Below are 15,640 nucleotides of genomic sequence, written 5' to 3' on the forward strand. Positions count from 1 at the left end.
CAAAGCGTAGGAAAACTGTGCACAGACGTGTTGTGAGACATCCAAGAGATATAACAGAGACCACAGAAGAAAGGGTGACAAGGTTGAGATCCCAGAAAATTGATGGATTGAAGGTAGAGTTGTGCCGCTCGGGTTACAAACCAGGAATGATTTTTTTTAGATTGTCAAATGAAGACAAGTTATATAATTTACATGGCAGGCAAGTACTGTATAAAAACAAAATCAAGTAATTCTTTGGCTGTCATGTGAGCTTATTTAAAACTACAAAAAAAATATTTCATTACATCATGATTACATTTAATATTTACAAATGTTAATATCACATCTGGATGATAAAAACAGAATGGAATTGCTGATTGACATAACAGAAAGGCAACCAGGCTTGATATTTGATATTTGCGACAGATTGGCTATTCCAGCTAGAGACACAACAGTCACATCACCACCACCACAGACAACAAATCCTTCCTGGTGTACCTGTAATAATTGTCAGGAAATGCCAACGGACAGGGAGAAACTATGTTATAGACTTTTGCCTCAAAATTGCCTATCTCTAAGACCGGTAAGCCATTTATAAAATCTAACATTTCATGCAGTGTTAAATTTAAAGTTGAAATATCAGTGAATGAAGTATTTCTTTATGGTAACTTGTGAGTTTATGGCAACCAAATAATTATCACATCAACAACTGGTTTAATCAGAGACTCTTAAATATTTACATTCAAGGCAAACTCTGTTTACAAAATACAAAAATAGCATTTGACAATAAACAACTAATAGTTATATAAAACTATAATACATTTTTACATATTTACATTTTACTTTTTCAGGAAATTGATCAATATTGTTTAGACGAGGGAGTGCTGCAGATCGCATTACAAACAAGAAATGACATTTTTTTTAGGGTGCCAGATGATGATGAACAGAAAAGGTTTCATCATGCTGCCACAGACAAGTAATACCAAGCTGCATAGTCTGCAAAGTGAGGAGGAGGTATCCTGACCCAAATGGCCAATATACAGGTTTCAAGGCAGACAAATGGGCATAACCATGAACGAAAGAGCACTATTCAAAAGACCTACCCAAATTATGAAACAAAAAATTCTATTATATAACAGTAGAATCTGTATGAGCAGCCACTCCTATTCAGCGACACCTCCTTGTAAGCGGTCACGATAAATTCCCCCCTAAAAATTCTGTTGTTTCATCTCTTTATTCAACGGTCACTCCTTTAACGCGGCCAGCGGTCACTATTTTACTAATAAATTCAACAAAACATCACCTATTCAACGACCATTGTTGAATGATACCATCTTGTCGTTCTTTGTAACACCCTCACTAATCCTGTGAGTAGTAGTTAATTAACTGGACCCCCACTGATCAGGTAAAAAGAAATGTAAAAATAACAATTAACCCGGGATTATCTGTTAATTAATCTTTTGTTTTATTAAACGACTAACCTGATCATTGTTTTCACGCGTAATGACACATTATTTGATACTGATTGAATAAAATAAAAGTACCAAGTTTTGTCACGATCATCTAGTATCTCTTTTCCATTGCCACTTTGTTGTTAAACAGACGTTTTAGCGCCTCCTATAATATTACATACAGAGTTTACACCCCCTGTAAATAGGTGATAAAATCAGCGATGGTTTTTTGTTCATGTGCATTTTTGATAAAATAAAATTAATTCATCGATTTTCTTCACAAAAATGGATAAATATTATCGAATGTATCACAATGGTAGACAGTAGTATCAAAGGTTGGTACAAAATGACAAGTTTACAGAAGTTATGTCCGAGATTTGAGTAAAGAATTATCATTCGGCGCAAGATTCAGCAATGGTCAAATTTACCGATGGAAGTATTTATGTACGCTTTCAATGCATTCAAGCGTAATATTTAATTTATGTCAGCACATAAAGCACCGAGATTTTATTAAGAGGCCACTCCCGTTAAGCGGTCAGTTGTGAAAATTCCCTTGGGTGGCTGCTTAATGCAGATTCTACTGTAGTTAATAAACACTGATGTTATTAAACACATTCCTGGTTTTATATTGTTTTCTTAATTTTGGTCTGAATATTATATATTGTGATATTCTTAAAATCGTGTGGTCTGTCTCTTCATAACATCTTCTAGAGTGGGTGGACTGTTAGGCGCAAGGGATCTTCGAATTCTCCTTGGATCAGATGGGGTTATATCTACTCGGGCAGGATTTGCTGTCCCAGATTGAGTATGACTCAAGACTATCTGTTTGATTAATTCAGGTATATACTGATATGTCTTCGGTGGCATGTGAATTAAAATCTACTGCTGCCAACAAACATCTTGCATGGTAGATTGGTAGACTGCAAAATAATGTCAAATACATTATTATTGTTGTTGAACATCATTCATTAATTTTAAAAAGGTACTTTTCATAGAAGGAACGTGAAAAAAGGGATGGGGAAAGAGAATTGGGGTTTAATGTCCACTCAACACAAACAAGATCATTTTGGGACTAACATATAGTTCAATTTTAATTCAATGATTTGCTTGTGCTTAGGGGCTTTAGCAGTTGGAGGAAACTGGAGTACCCGGAGAAAACTCACGATGTTGGACAGGCAACCCTATTCCATGCATCTAAACCATGCCCCTTGACTCGATGGTAGACCGCCTGATCCAACTAGTTAACCATGCGGCCACCTAAAACCCTGAACTTGAAAGAAAGTGAAAATCATAACAAATCATAACTACTGGTTTGAAATACAAAGGACTAATGCGGCTCTGTACTGGTTGTAATTACCTGTAACTTTGTCTTTTACTGGCATACATTAATTTAAAATTATGAAACGACGCGATATTTCCTGTGTGCCTGTAAAATAAAGATGTCATTATACATGCGTTTCAACAAAGGATCTTCCGGTATTTACGTAATAGGTCTGAGGTGAAAATTCACACCGTGTCATTGACTTTGACATTATTCCAATATTTTCACGTTGTCACTTACTTCTGATAATTTTATGATTTGGAGAGTGAAATGGAGTCAGATTTTTTATGATTTACTGCCAGGCATATCGTGGAATATGATAATGTCGAAGAAATCAACTATTTATATTTTATTTTGACGTTATGATGCAAAGAATACATATACTCCAGCCGAGTTCAAGCGTGTCAGTCACCATCTTGGATACACTTCCTCCAGGCAGACAGGATAATAATTCTAGACTTTGGAAAGCTAAATTGAATCAAAACTTTTAGGATTTGATACATGCTACATAGAGGAATATTACACTGTTGAAGATTTCAACTATATATTTTTATTTTCGATGCAATGAAGCAAAGAAGAAGACAATTCCCGCCATATATCCAAACAAAGGCAGAAATGTCAAATGCCGGTAGCAAGAAGTGACAATCATTTGGGGCGATATTTCTTTTTAAAAGTTATATTTATATTTACTTTGAATACTGCTGCCAACACGAGGGACTATATTTGAGTTCTATTTTAAAAAAGAAAAAAATTTTAGGGGATACTTGTTCACATTATTTTACCATTATGACAGAAAAGTCATAATTTTAGTTCCAGTGGAACTGACTTTTCAATATTATTTATAGTAGTTGCCGCTTTGTACAATTGAATTTTATATCATTTGAAAGAACACCACTATCTGTACATTTTTGTAGCAGAGTATTTCTTTGTTTAGTTATTTGCAATTTTGTAGAGGGTATTGGGATTAACAATAATCCACTAATTGGCTTAGGGAGATGGTCCCTGCTGATTTAATGAGTCTAGGGGTAGGTAGCTAATCTTTTAATTGGCTCTAGGGTTAAATGTGTTAAAGGACAATGTATTTCCTTAATTTTCAAAATTTACAAATTTCACCCATCTATTTCCAAAAATCTAAGTTCCATTCAAAGTTTTAATATTTTATTTTTCAATATTTTCCCGCCATTGTTCAGTTCCTTCTCGCTATTTTCATTTCATTTTCTGATCTGTCCCATTTTCAAAAGGCTTGATTGATTTTTTGCCCAGTTGAAATGTTTCTCGCTATTATTAAGCTTATAACTTCACAAGTTTTTGTCCAAATCTTTGTTACTGAAACAAAGAAGCCTATTGAATTTCAGCAATTTCCGTTAATTACTTCTAGAGTTATGGGACTTGTTTCACATTGTTGAACCTCGTGAACAGTAAAACCACCAAAGTTACCTTCCGATCTGTATGAAATTTATATGCATAAAAAAATCTTGTCAAATTTCTACAATTTCTGTAAATTACTTACAAAGTTTAGGCCCTTGTTTCAGTTTGTAGAAACTTTTTAACCCTCAAACGACGAAAATTACAAACTGATCTGTATGAAAAAAATGTAAATGCCCTGCATTACCGGCAAAGAATAAATATGCAACAACCCTTGTTGACTGCTTGGATGATTTAGCTGCTGTGGGCGTATGTATGTTTCGTTGCCTGTCAATCTATCTTTTCGATTTTTTTGAAAACTTTGATTATTAATTTCTCAAAGGGGGAGATAAGTTAGAAGATTTCTAATGACACTGTTCAGGTTGAATCAGACATACTTGCATTGTTAGTTTTTTGTTTGTAAAATTCAATGATTTCAGATTTGTAAAACCTTTCAGAAAGATCCCATGGTTAGATTCTGAGATATATGATTTGTAGGAAAATAACCCCCCAAAAATGAAGAATAGTAATCTTAACAAAGCTTAAACATACATTATGCAAGAGCTAAATCTGCCTATTGCAAGTCTTTATTTAGGCTTCAGATGTTATAGAAATTATTAATTAGAATTTATTTACACGACAAGCTTAAAATCAACTCTGTAGACCAACGGATGGCTTGGATACAGTTTGGATTTAAACAGCCTCGTCCATTTAAAATTAAATCAATAAATGGCGGACCAAGCTAACGTTTACTGTTACTGGCTGATGTCACAAGCCTGCCAAGCGAGGCTACCATAGCCATTGAGCATGTTACTTGATAATCAAGAATATGTGGGTGGAGTTATTGTTTGTCAATCAAATGATCGCCAATTCTCATAGACGGTGAAGATACATGTGATGCTTATTTCTAGTCCAAACTTCTAACAGCGACAATTCCGTTCAGAACAAAGTAATTTGACTGAAATTTTCAACATTTTCTTTTTTTATCATCTATTTTTGAATTATTATAGAAAGAATGGCCAACTCTTTATAAAACTCTTTTCACACAAGCTACGCAGTGGGAAACACTAATAATGGAAATAGATATAATAATTGCAATGTTGAATGTATAACTGCTTATTTTTACAGAGGAGAATCGCCAAGTGAAGCAGATTCTAATTTATTGGATACAGCTAGAAAAGTTGAAATGTACGGCATCAGGCTACATCCAGCCAAGGTAAAGAAGTATTGATCATATTAAATGAAAAATCTCCTTAAAGGGTTTTTATATGCCTATATTTTCATGTGGATTTATTATGCTGTTGCCAGTGTCCGCCCGTCCTTCAACAATTTGTTTATGGACATTCTATTATATAGGTAACAATTTTTATCCTATTTTAACGAAACTTGAAATATAGGTATATCTCCCAAAGATCTTGGTAACTTTCGATATTGGCATGTATCAGACAATAACTTCATGGATTATGGCCCCTGATTGTACAAAAAATCACGTTTTTAGCTAGTGGACACTCTAGACGTCAAAATTTTCATCCGATTTTGATGAAACTTGAAATATAGGTATATCTCCCAAAGATCTCGGTTACTTTCGATATTGGCATGTATTGCCCCTGATTGTACAAAAAATCACGTTTTTAGCTAGTGGACACTCAAGAGTCACAATTTTCATCTGATTTTGATAAAACTTGAAATGTGTGTTTATAATCCAAAGATCTTGGTTTCTTCGATATTTGCGCATATCTGACCGTAACTTCCTGGATTATGGCCCCTGATTGTACAAAAACTCACCTTTTTATACGCCCACATTGAAATGTGGTCGTATATTGTTGTCGCCCCAGTCCGACTGTCCACCCGGCGTCCACAATTGCTTGTGGACGCTCTATAGGCATAGGCTAAAGTTAATATCCGAGTGACTTTAAATTTATACACAGTGATAAATGTCATGAGACGAAGAAGCCTATTGATTTTCAGCGATTTTCGATTATTACTGCCGGAGTTCTGGCCCTTGATCACTTCTGGACGCTCTAAAGGTCAAAGTTGATATCCAATTGACTTTAAATTTATACACAGTGTTTAAGGTCATGAGACAAAGAAGCCTATTGATTTTCAACGATAGTTATGGCCCTTGATCACTTTGAAAAATCTTGTGGAAGCTCTAGAAGCTAAAGTTAATATCCGATTGACTTTAAATTTATACACAGTGTTTAAGGTCTTGAGACGAACTCTTTATGACTTGAACAGCTAAATCCATGATGTTAAAAGTTTCCTATACTAAACGTAAGCATGGGGCAAAACTTTATAAAAACCAAACAAATTCTAATGGTTTTCAGATAATTACTTAATGAGTTGTTACTCTTAATCAGATTTTAATGTATTATAAATGTTTCATTACCAAAAAAGTAAAAATATGTGACAACTCTTGTTGACTGCCCGGGCGATTTACCTGCTGTGGGCGTATGTTTCGTTGCCTGGCAACCTATCTTTAGCTTGTGGACCCTCTAGAGTTCACAGTTTTTATCCGAGTTTTAATTTCGTGAAAATAGAACCAAACTGCCAGACAAAGTGACCGCCCCCTCATACGTAAAAATATGGTATATCAATGTTTTGGACCCATTAGAGGTCACAATTATGCCCCTTGATTGTACAAAAAATCACCTTATTAGGTTGTGGTCCCTCTACAACCGTTTGAATATATCACCGTTACACACTAATGATGGTTGAGTTCGAATTTAGTGAAAATCTGACCAAACCTGGTGGACAAAATGGCCACCTCTTGTGCGCAAATAGTGTAAAAATAAGGTATATAATAAAGGTTGTGGGCCCTCTAGAGGCCACAATTTTTACCTGAATTTGATGAAACTTTAAATTTATTTTTATATCACAAAGATCTTGGTTCCTTTTGATAAACGCGAATATCCGATTGTAACCACCCTGAGTATGGCCCCTGCAGCCAAAATTTCTAGCTTGCTTAGAAACACAATTCCACTACAAGGTCCTCCCTAATAAAGAAACTACACATTTTTCGAAAGCTTATAACACCAGGAACACAAATCCAAATGTTTGCTCTAACTTGATTTAGGGCCAGATGAAAATTGTGATAATTTTCAAGTAAATACTATATTTATACTAACAATTGTGAAGTTGACATAAAATTAAATATTGGCAAAAACACACAATGCCTTCATCCTCGACAAAGAATATGCTATTGGTTAAAATTTGATTTAAACCAAAATGCAGAAAACATAATGGATAAGGGAACATACAGAATTTTGGAAATTCATTAATGATAAAGAGTTATCTCCTTTTCTGTCAAATGTCTGCAGTTGATATAACAGTATTTTAGGTGTGTGTTGACTGCTGATGCTGTATGACACACAAGACCATGTGTGAGCACACAAGCCCAATATTTATATCGTTAATGGGGTCCCAGGGGACTGCAAGGGTTGGTGAGCGGGTGTTTACGCAGAAATTATGGGCGGAGTGCCTAGTCTGATGAGCAAGGAGATATGTTTGACATTGGTTGAGCAATATGTCTAGGAAGTAATGGAGACCAGACTCTGTCAGTAGTTTTGTAAATCGCATTGAAACCACAGGATTTTTTCCACTAAAACAAACCCACACTCACACACCCTTTCAATTAGTCCCTACATTATTTTTATACGCCCACATTTTCATTATTATTATATCAGCGTTACACCACAAGGACGACTGAGTTCGAATTTTGTGAAAATCGGATCTAAATTGACAGACGAAATGGTCGCCGTCATTTGCTTGTGAACGCTGTAGAGGCTAAAGTTAATATTTCAGCAATTTTCGATAAGTACTGCCAGAGTTATGGCCCTTGATCACTTCAAAAAATCTTGTGGGCGCTCTAGAGGCCAAAGTTAATATCCGATTGACTTTAAATTTATACATAGTGTTTAAGGTCATAAGACGAAGAAGCCTATTGATTTTCAGTGATTTCAGATAATTATTGCCAGAGTTATGGCCCTTGATCACTTCAAAAAATCTTGTAAATGCTCTAGACGCTAAAGTTAATATCCGATTGACTTTAAATTGATGAACAAGTATATTGATTTCATGGGGACGTATTATGCCGTCGCCCCTGTCCGTCCGGACACCTGGACGTCCGTCCGTCCACAATTGTTTGTGGACTCTCTACAGGTCACAATTCTTATCCGATTTTGACGAAACTTGAAATACAGGTTTATCCCCAAAAGATCTCGACTGCTTTCGATATTGGCATGTATCGGATCAAAACTTTATGGATTATGGCCCCTGATTTACGAAAAATCACGTTTTTATCCGATTTTTTTGAAACTTGAAATGTAAGTTTATAACCCAAAGATCTCGGTTCCTTTCGATATTCGCGCATATCGGACCGTAACTTCCTGAATTATGGCCCCTGATTGTACGAAAAATCACGTTTTTAGCTTGTGGACATTATAGAGGTCATAATTTTTATCTGATTTAAAAAAAACGTTTTATTATATCACCGTTACACCCTAATGATGGCTGAGTTCGAATTTCGTGAAAATTGGCCTAAAATTGACAGACAAAATGGCCGCCCTTCGTTCTCAAATAGCGTAAAAATATGGTATATCAAGGTTGTGGACCCTATAGAGGTCACAATTTTTATCTGATTTTGTTGAAAATTGAAATGTAAGTTTATAACCCAAAGATCTTGGTTCCTTTCGATATTCGCGCATATTGTACCGTAACTTCCTGAATTATGGCCTCTGATTGTACGAAAAATCGCGTTTTTAGCTTGTGGACCCTATAGAGGTCATAATTTTTATCTGATTTAAAAAACCCTATTATTATATCACCGTTACACCCTAAGGAAGGTTAAGTTCGAATTTCGTGAAAATCGGCCCAAAATTGACAGACAAAATGGCCGCCGTTTGTTCTCAAATAGCGTAAAAATATGGTATATCAAGGTTGTGGACCCTATAGAGGTCACAATTTTTATCCGATTTTGTTGTTGAAACTTGAAATGTAAGTTTATAACCCAAAGATCTCAGTTTCTTTCGATATTTGCGCATATCAGACCGTAACTTCCTGAATTATGGCCCCCTGATTGTACGAAAAATCTGGTTTTTAGCTTGTGGAACCTATAGAGGTCATAATTTTTATCCGATTAAAAAAAAACGTATTATTATATCACCGTTACACCCTAAGGACGGCTGAGTTCGAATTTCGTGAAAATCGGCCCAAAACTGACAGACAAAATGGCCACCCTTCGTTCTCAAATAGCGTAAAAATATGGTATATCAAGGTTGTGGACCCTATGGAGGTTACAATTTTAATCCGATTTTGTTGAAACTTGAAATGTAAGTTTATAACCCAAAGATCTTGGTTCCTTTCGATATTCGCGCATATCGGATCCTGTCACAAAGTGACCTCAGGTTCTTTAACTTACTTGCCCCCTTTTCCAAATTTCCAACAAACAACACAACTAATTAATTTATTTGAAATATGTATATTGTACAATCAATTTACATATACAATTTAAGAGGATTTTACAAAATTAAATGCTTTAAAGTTACAGTTCATTCCGGCATTTAATACTCTGTTGCTTTAATTCAATCAATCCTCCTGGTTAGCATTCAGATTAATTCTCCGTCTTAATTCCACCATCCCAATCACGTAAGTTGTTTTTTTAAAACATTTTAAACCCGAACACAAATTCTCGGAAAACACAAAACCTTCACATGTCACAGATCTATTTCTCGTATTCACCTAGACTCACTAATTGTATTAAAACTTCACCAAGATTGAAATGTACTTCACCAAGACTACATGCGTACGATTCACAAAGTTCACCAAGATTAAACTACAATATGATTCACAGGTTACCCCTGGGTTGAAATATGATTTATATCGATCACCTAGACATTACCGGTTAAATGTTATTTCATCAAGGAACGGATTCATCACATTTAAATACATCGTATTTAATTACCAGGTTCTAAGCATCTAAAGCCAGTCATTGGTGTTACTGTAGATACTGAAAAACAGTCATGTCTGGTTCTTTAAAATCTCTCTGATCTAAGTAAAGAAAACAGCCATGTCTATCCTGTAACTTATTTTAAACCTCTCTGACAAACTTTTCTAATTCCTACACCAAGAAACTTTTAGTCACTCAAACATCCAATCAGAATTATGCACCACCTGCACATGCATCACAATCCAGACACATTCATTACTTTACACCCTCATTACCTAACTTGCTCAGACATACCAACAATCGTTCTGTAAAAACAACGCATATACATTGAAAATAATTAAACTTTATTAACCAAAACCTGTACAACCCTTAATAAATGTCTTTAAAAGAAATAAATATTCCCTTTAGCCATGTACCAAATTAATTAGGTACCCTAAATCACAGAAATAAACCATGTCACAATTATACATAGCAAATTAACATACCAATTATATCACCGTTACACCCTAAGGACGACTGAGTTCGAATTTCGTGAAAATCGGCCCAAAACTGACAGATAAAATGTCCGCCCTTCGTTCTCAAATAGCGTAAAAATAGGGTATATCAAAGTTGTGGCCTCTATAGAAGTCACAATTTTTATCCGATTTTGTTGACACTTGAAATGTAAGTTTATAACACAAAGATCTCGGCTCCTTTCGATATTTGCGCATATCGAATTGTAATTTCCTGAATTATGGCCCTTGATTGTAGGAAAAATCACTTTCTTCTTAGCTTGTTCTCTATTCATCTCTCGAAAATGGGGGATCACGTGGCTCGCTAGCATGGAGGTCGGGTGTTCGATCCCTGCATTGGCCGAGAAAGTTCATCCAGATTTTCCGGCGTGGTTCTCCCTTGTCAGTAATGCAGGACGGAGGGGCTGACAAGGAAAGCTGTCTAGTCATTTGGATGGGACGAAAAACCGAGGTCCCGTGTACACATTGGCGTGCACGTAAAAGATCCCTTGGCAGTTGAAATTCGATATAAGAGTAGGCCGTAGTGCCGCTGTCCGGGCAAAATTTCCCTCATAGCACACTGTATGGCGTATGCCCGTCTTCATTAGCCCAGGTTAGGAGCAGAACAGTAGGACGTTAAACTCCATTTCATTTCATTTCATTTCTCTCGAAAATGTGGGCGTATCCTGCCTGGCAGCCGCTGGTCAATGAATTTTTATGACTTGAACAGCTTAATCCATGATGTTAAAAGTTTCCTATACTAAACGTAAGCATGGGGAAAACTTTATAAAAACCAAACAAATTCTAATGGTTTTCTGATAATTACTTAATGAGTTGAATGTATTATAAATGTTTCATTACCAAAAAAAGTGAAAATATGTGACAACTCTTGTTGACTGCCCGGGTGATTTACCTGCTGTGGGCGTATGTTTCGTTGCCTGGCAACCCATCTTATCCAATTTTGTTGAAACTTGAAATGTAAGTTTATAACCTAAAGATCTCGGTTCCTTTCGATATTCGCGCATATCGGACCGTAACTTCCTGAATTATGGGCCCTGATTGTACACAAAATTGCGTTTTTAGTTTGTGGACCCTATAGAGGTCATAATGTTTATCCGTTTTTAAAAACCGTATTATTATATCACCGTTACACCCTAAGGATGACAGAAAATCGGCCCAAAATTGATAGACAATATGTTCGTCCCTCATACTCAAATAATGTAAAAATATGGTACATCAATGTTGTGGACCCTCTGGAGGTCATAATTTTCTTCTGATTTTGATGAAACTTGAAATGTAAGTTTATAACCCAAAGATCTCGGTTCCTTTCGATATTCGCGCATATCAGACCGTAACTTCCTGAATTATGGCTCCTGATTGTTAAAAAAAATCACATTTTTAGCTTGCGGATTCTCTAGAGGTCAATACGAAGGTTGTGGACCCTCTAGAGCTCACAATTTTTATCCGATTCTGATGAAACTTAAAACATATCTTTATATCTCGAAGATCTCAGTCCCTTTTAATATGTGCGCATTTCAGACCATAACTTTCTGGATTAATGCCCCTGATTGTACAAAAAATCATTCTTGTTTTTGGCTTGTTATCTATCCATCTCTTGCAAAATGTGGGCGTATTCTGCCTGGCAGCCGCTGATTAGCTTGTGGATTCTCTAGAGGTCACAATTTTTTTTCTGATTTAAATTAGTGAAACGAAGAAGCTTATTAAATTTCAATATTTCTCTTTATTATGTCTAGAGTTATGGCACTTGTTTCACTTTATTGAACTTTGTGAACACTCTAACATCAAAAGTTATCTGCCAATCTTTATGAAATTTACATGCGTCATTTAAATTAGTAAGGAGAAGAATCCTATTGAATTTCAACAATTTTCGTTTATTACTTCTAGAGTAAATGCCCTGGTTTCACTTTGTTCAACCTTGTTAATGCTCAATTGTTGAAAGTTATCATCTGATATGTATGAAATTTATATGCATCATTTAAATTTGTGAAACGAAAAAGCCTGTCAAATTTCAACAATTTCTGTAGAATACTTCCAGAGTTCAGACCCTTGTTTCAATTTGTAGAACCTTGTGAACCCTCAAACGGCAAAAATTATAATCTGATCTGTATGGAACTGTCTTGTAAAGGCCACCAATTACCAACAAAGGAATAAAAATGTGACGACCCTTATCAACCGCTCGGACGATTTAGCTGCTGTGGGCGTATGTTTCGTTGCCTGGCAACATATCTTTGTTTTTAGCTTGTTCTCTATCCATCTCTTGCAAAATGTGAGCGTATCCTGCCTGGCAGCCGCTGGTTAATTAATTATGTGTGATTTTACACTCCTCATGATGGCTATGTAACCTTGGTGGGCAAAATTACAGCAAGGTGATTCAGACCATGTGACATCAATATGAAATATGTCGTCTGCAGTTGGAATTTGTTTAGCACATGTAAAGGATTATAAATGAATGATGTTGAAAATATCATCCTCAATACAATTCATGCCTGCGAGATCAGTAACTTGCAAGTTATGCACAATCCACAAAATATGAATACAAAAAAAAATATATTTTCCTAAATGACCCATACATGTGATACCTCCCGCAATTCGCGTTAGTCTCCTGATTTCACCCCTGAGCTTCCGATTAGGAGACAAATAGTCCCGCATTTTCAATTCTTGTAATTTTATTTTTTGGGAGTCAAAATTGTAATCAAATAACAGACTTTTTTTTGTTAACAACAACCGACAATCTCGTGTTGAATGTTGTTACTATAATGAGTAACACGACCTGAATACATTTCCGATGTTTTCGTATTTGGAACAATACCATTTAAATAACACGATAATTATTGTTTTTATACGAAATTAATAAAGTTTAGCAATCATTTTATTTTAATTAAGTTTTTATTGCTCATTTCGAATTATTTATAAGAATGAGAGGTCTTGAATAGCGTGGGTCAGAGGTCATTTAAAGAATTAAAGATGGCGGTTGAGTCCAACGAAGAAACCGTTAATCTCGTCGTCTAACTGTTTAATCGACAAGATTAGCATAACAGCTGTTTGTTATTGGATTATAATGAGGAGGAAATTGGGATTAACCCGTTAACTGCGTAGGGCGTTATATAAAGTCCTGAACAACTGCCACTCACCGTGTGTAGGACGTAATATAAAGTCCTGTTGGTATTTTCCCCAACCTATTCTTCGAACACGATCCCACATGTGTAAGACGTTATATTACGCTTGGTCGAGGAAATCTAATTGAAGGGAGATAACTCTGTTTACCGTTAGTTTTAATTTGGTTTCAGACTACCAAATTTTGTATTCAGGAATGAAAAGGTCCAAAATGACGTTTTTCGTCAAATTAATTACGCAATAGGGGTAGTTAACGTTTTAAAAACTATGCAGTTAAGGGGTTAATGATATAAGATGCGATTACCGACAATTTATGATCATGTTTAGACAGTCGTATTGTAAGTATCTGATCAAGCCATGGGATTACACAATCAAACTCGAACTCGAAGTCGATTTACAAAGAAAGTTTATGTTTAGACACGTCATGTTGCGAGTATCAAGCCATGATAACTCAAAGTTAGTCAAAGCTTAGAAGTAAATCAGCTACATTATAAAAGATGGGATTCTGTGGGAATTATTTATCATTCGTCATCATGTCGAAGCGTCCACGATCTCCCGATTCAGTTGCCAGCTCTAGCAACAAAAAGAAGTATCACTGCAAGTTTCAGTCTTCTTGGGGTAAAGATTACCCTTTCCTGTTTAGGAAAACCAAGATATGGTGTATTATCTAAAATTTATCTAAATTATGTTTAGCTATATTAAGTTTACCCAACAGTAATGCGGCAGTGGAAAGGTCGTTTTCAATTTTAAGAAAGATTGAACAGGATTCCAGAGGAAATTTATCCAACTTTACCACCTCCTCCTTGATGAGCATAAAACTCAACATGGACACAGAGTGTTTTTCTTTTGTCCCAGAAAAGGTATTATTAAAACAAGTGTCAAGATGTTGCCAAAGTTATAAAGACAGATTGATGGAGGACAAATAGTGTTTGTTTATGTAAGAAGTGTGTTTGTATATGTAAGAAGTGTGCTTTCAGTAAATAATTGAAAATGAATATAGAGACATAAGTATGACAAGTGCTTTATTGTGTGTTTTCATGTGTTTTGTTAAGTTTGTGTAATTAAAACAATCAAATGATATTAAAATATAAAAAATATGTAAATTAATTTGTCTTCTACTCATGGTGGGTGGGTAATTTTAACGCGTGATAAAGTCTCCCTCTTTTGACCTTAATTCTCCTGACATTTTTACAAAAATCTCCTGACATTTTACTCGTGGCCAATCACATGTATGAATGACCACCAAAATTTTAATAACCATAGTTACCATAATGTAATGTAAATGGTCTATCAAGGCAAATAAAAAGTAAACTGTTACATTTAATTAAATGTGAGTATATTGTAACCAGCTTGGTTCTTAGTACTGGTGGCTATTCATCATAGATCATAACACTTGATTCAATTAGTTGTAGAACTTTATCTAGATACAGTAATAACAATTATAACAGATATTACACAGAACTAAATTATAACTATATAGAATTATGCACAACTAAGAGGTATAATTTCAAGAGTTGGCCTAAGTTAAATGTAGCCTGTTACCTGTGTCTCCTACATAACTTGATTCCTTCATGGGGCCGGCCATCTCCATATTTATATCTATGAAGATGTAGCCCCTAGATACCTATATTACAATTAACATAAACACAACAATTTAGACACAGATTAAAATATTAAAAGAATACAAGAAGATTATAGACTTAATTATATACATGTATTAAAATATTACCATTAGGACACATTATTCCATTCAGTCTCATTCTTATTAGAATACATACTCGTTAAGAGGACTATGCTCTAAGATGTCATATCAATGTTAAGGTAACCCATAATTAACTAAACCATAGAGAGGGAATTGTAGGGTCTTGACAGACCGTGGTGACATGGCTCCCCCCGAAAAAGATGGTGTCCA

General features: G+C 35.3%; 1 protein-coding gene across 1 annotated transcript; it reads left to right on the top strand.

Annotated features, from left to right (window-relative positions):
- Positions 1-343: 343 nt before the first annotated feature.
- LOC126809741 (uncharacterized) lies at positions 344-1,181 on the top strand. Its single transcript, XM_056098752.1, has 2 exons — positions 344-562; positions 956-1,181. The coding sequence occupies exons 1-2, from the start codon at positions 344-346 to the stop codon at positions 1,046-1,048; spliced, it is 312 nt and encodes a 103-aa protein (XP_055954727.1). The 3' UTR covers positions 1,049-1,181.
- Positions 1,182-15,640: the final 14,459 nt, after the last annotated feature.

The sequence above is a fragment of the Patella vulgata genome, chromosome 1 (assembly GCF_932274485.2).
Source record: "Patella vulgata chromosome 1, xgPatVulg1.2, whole genome shotgun sequence".
Classification (NCBI taxonomy): Eukaryota; Metazoa; Mollusca; class Gastropoda; family Patellidae; genus Patella; species Patella vulgata.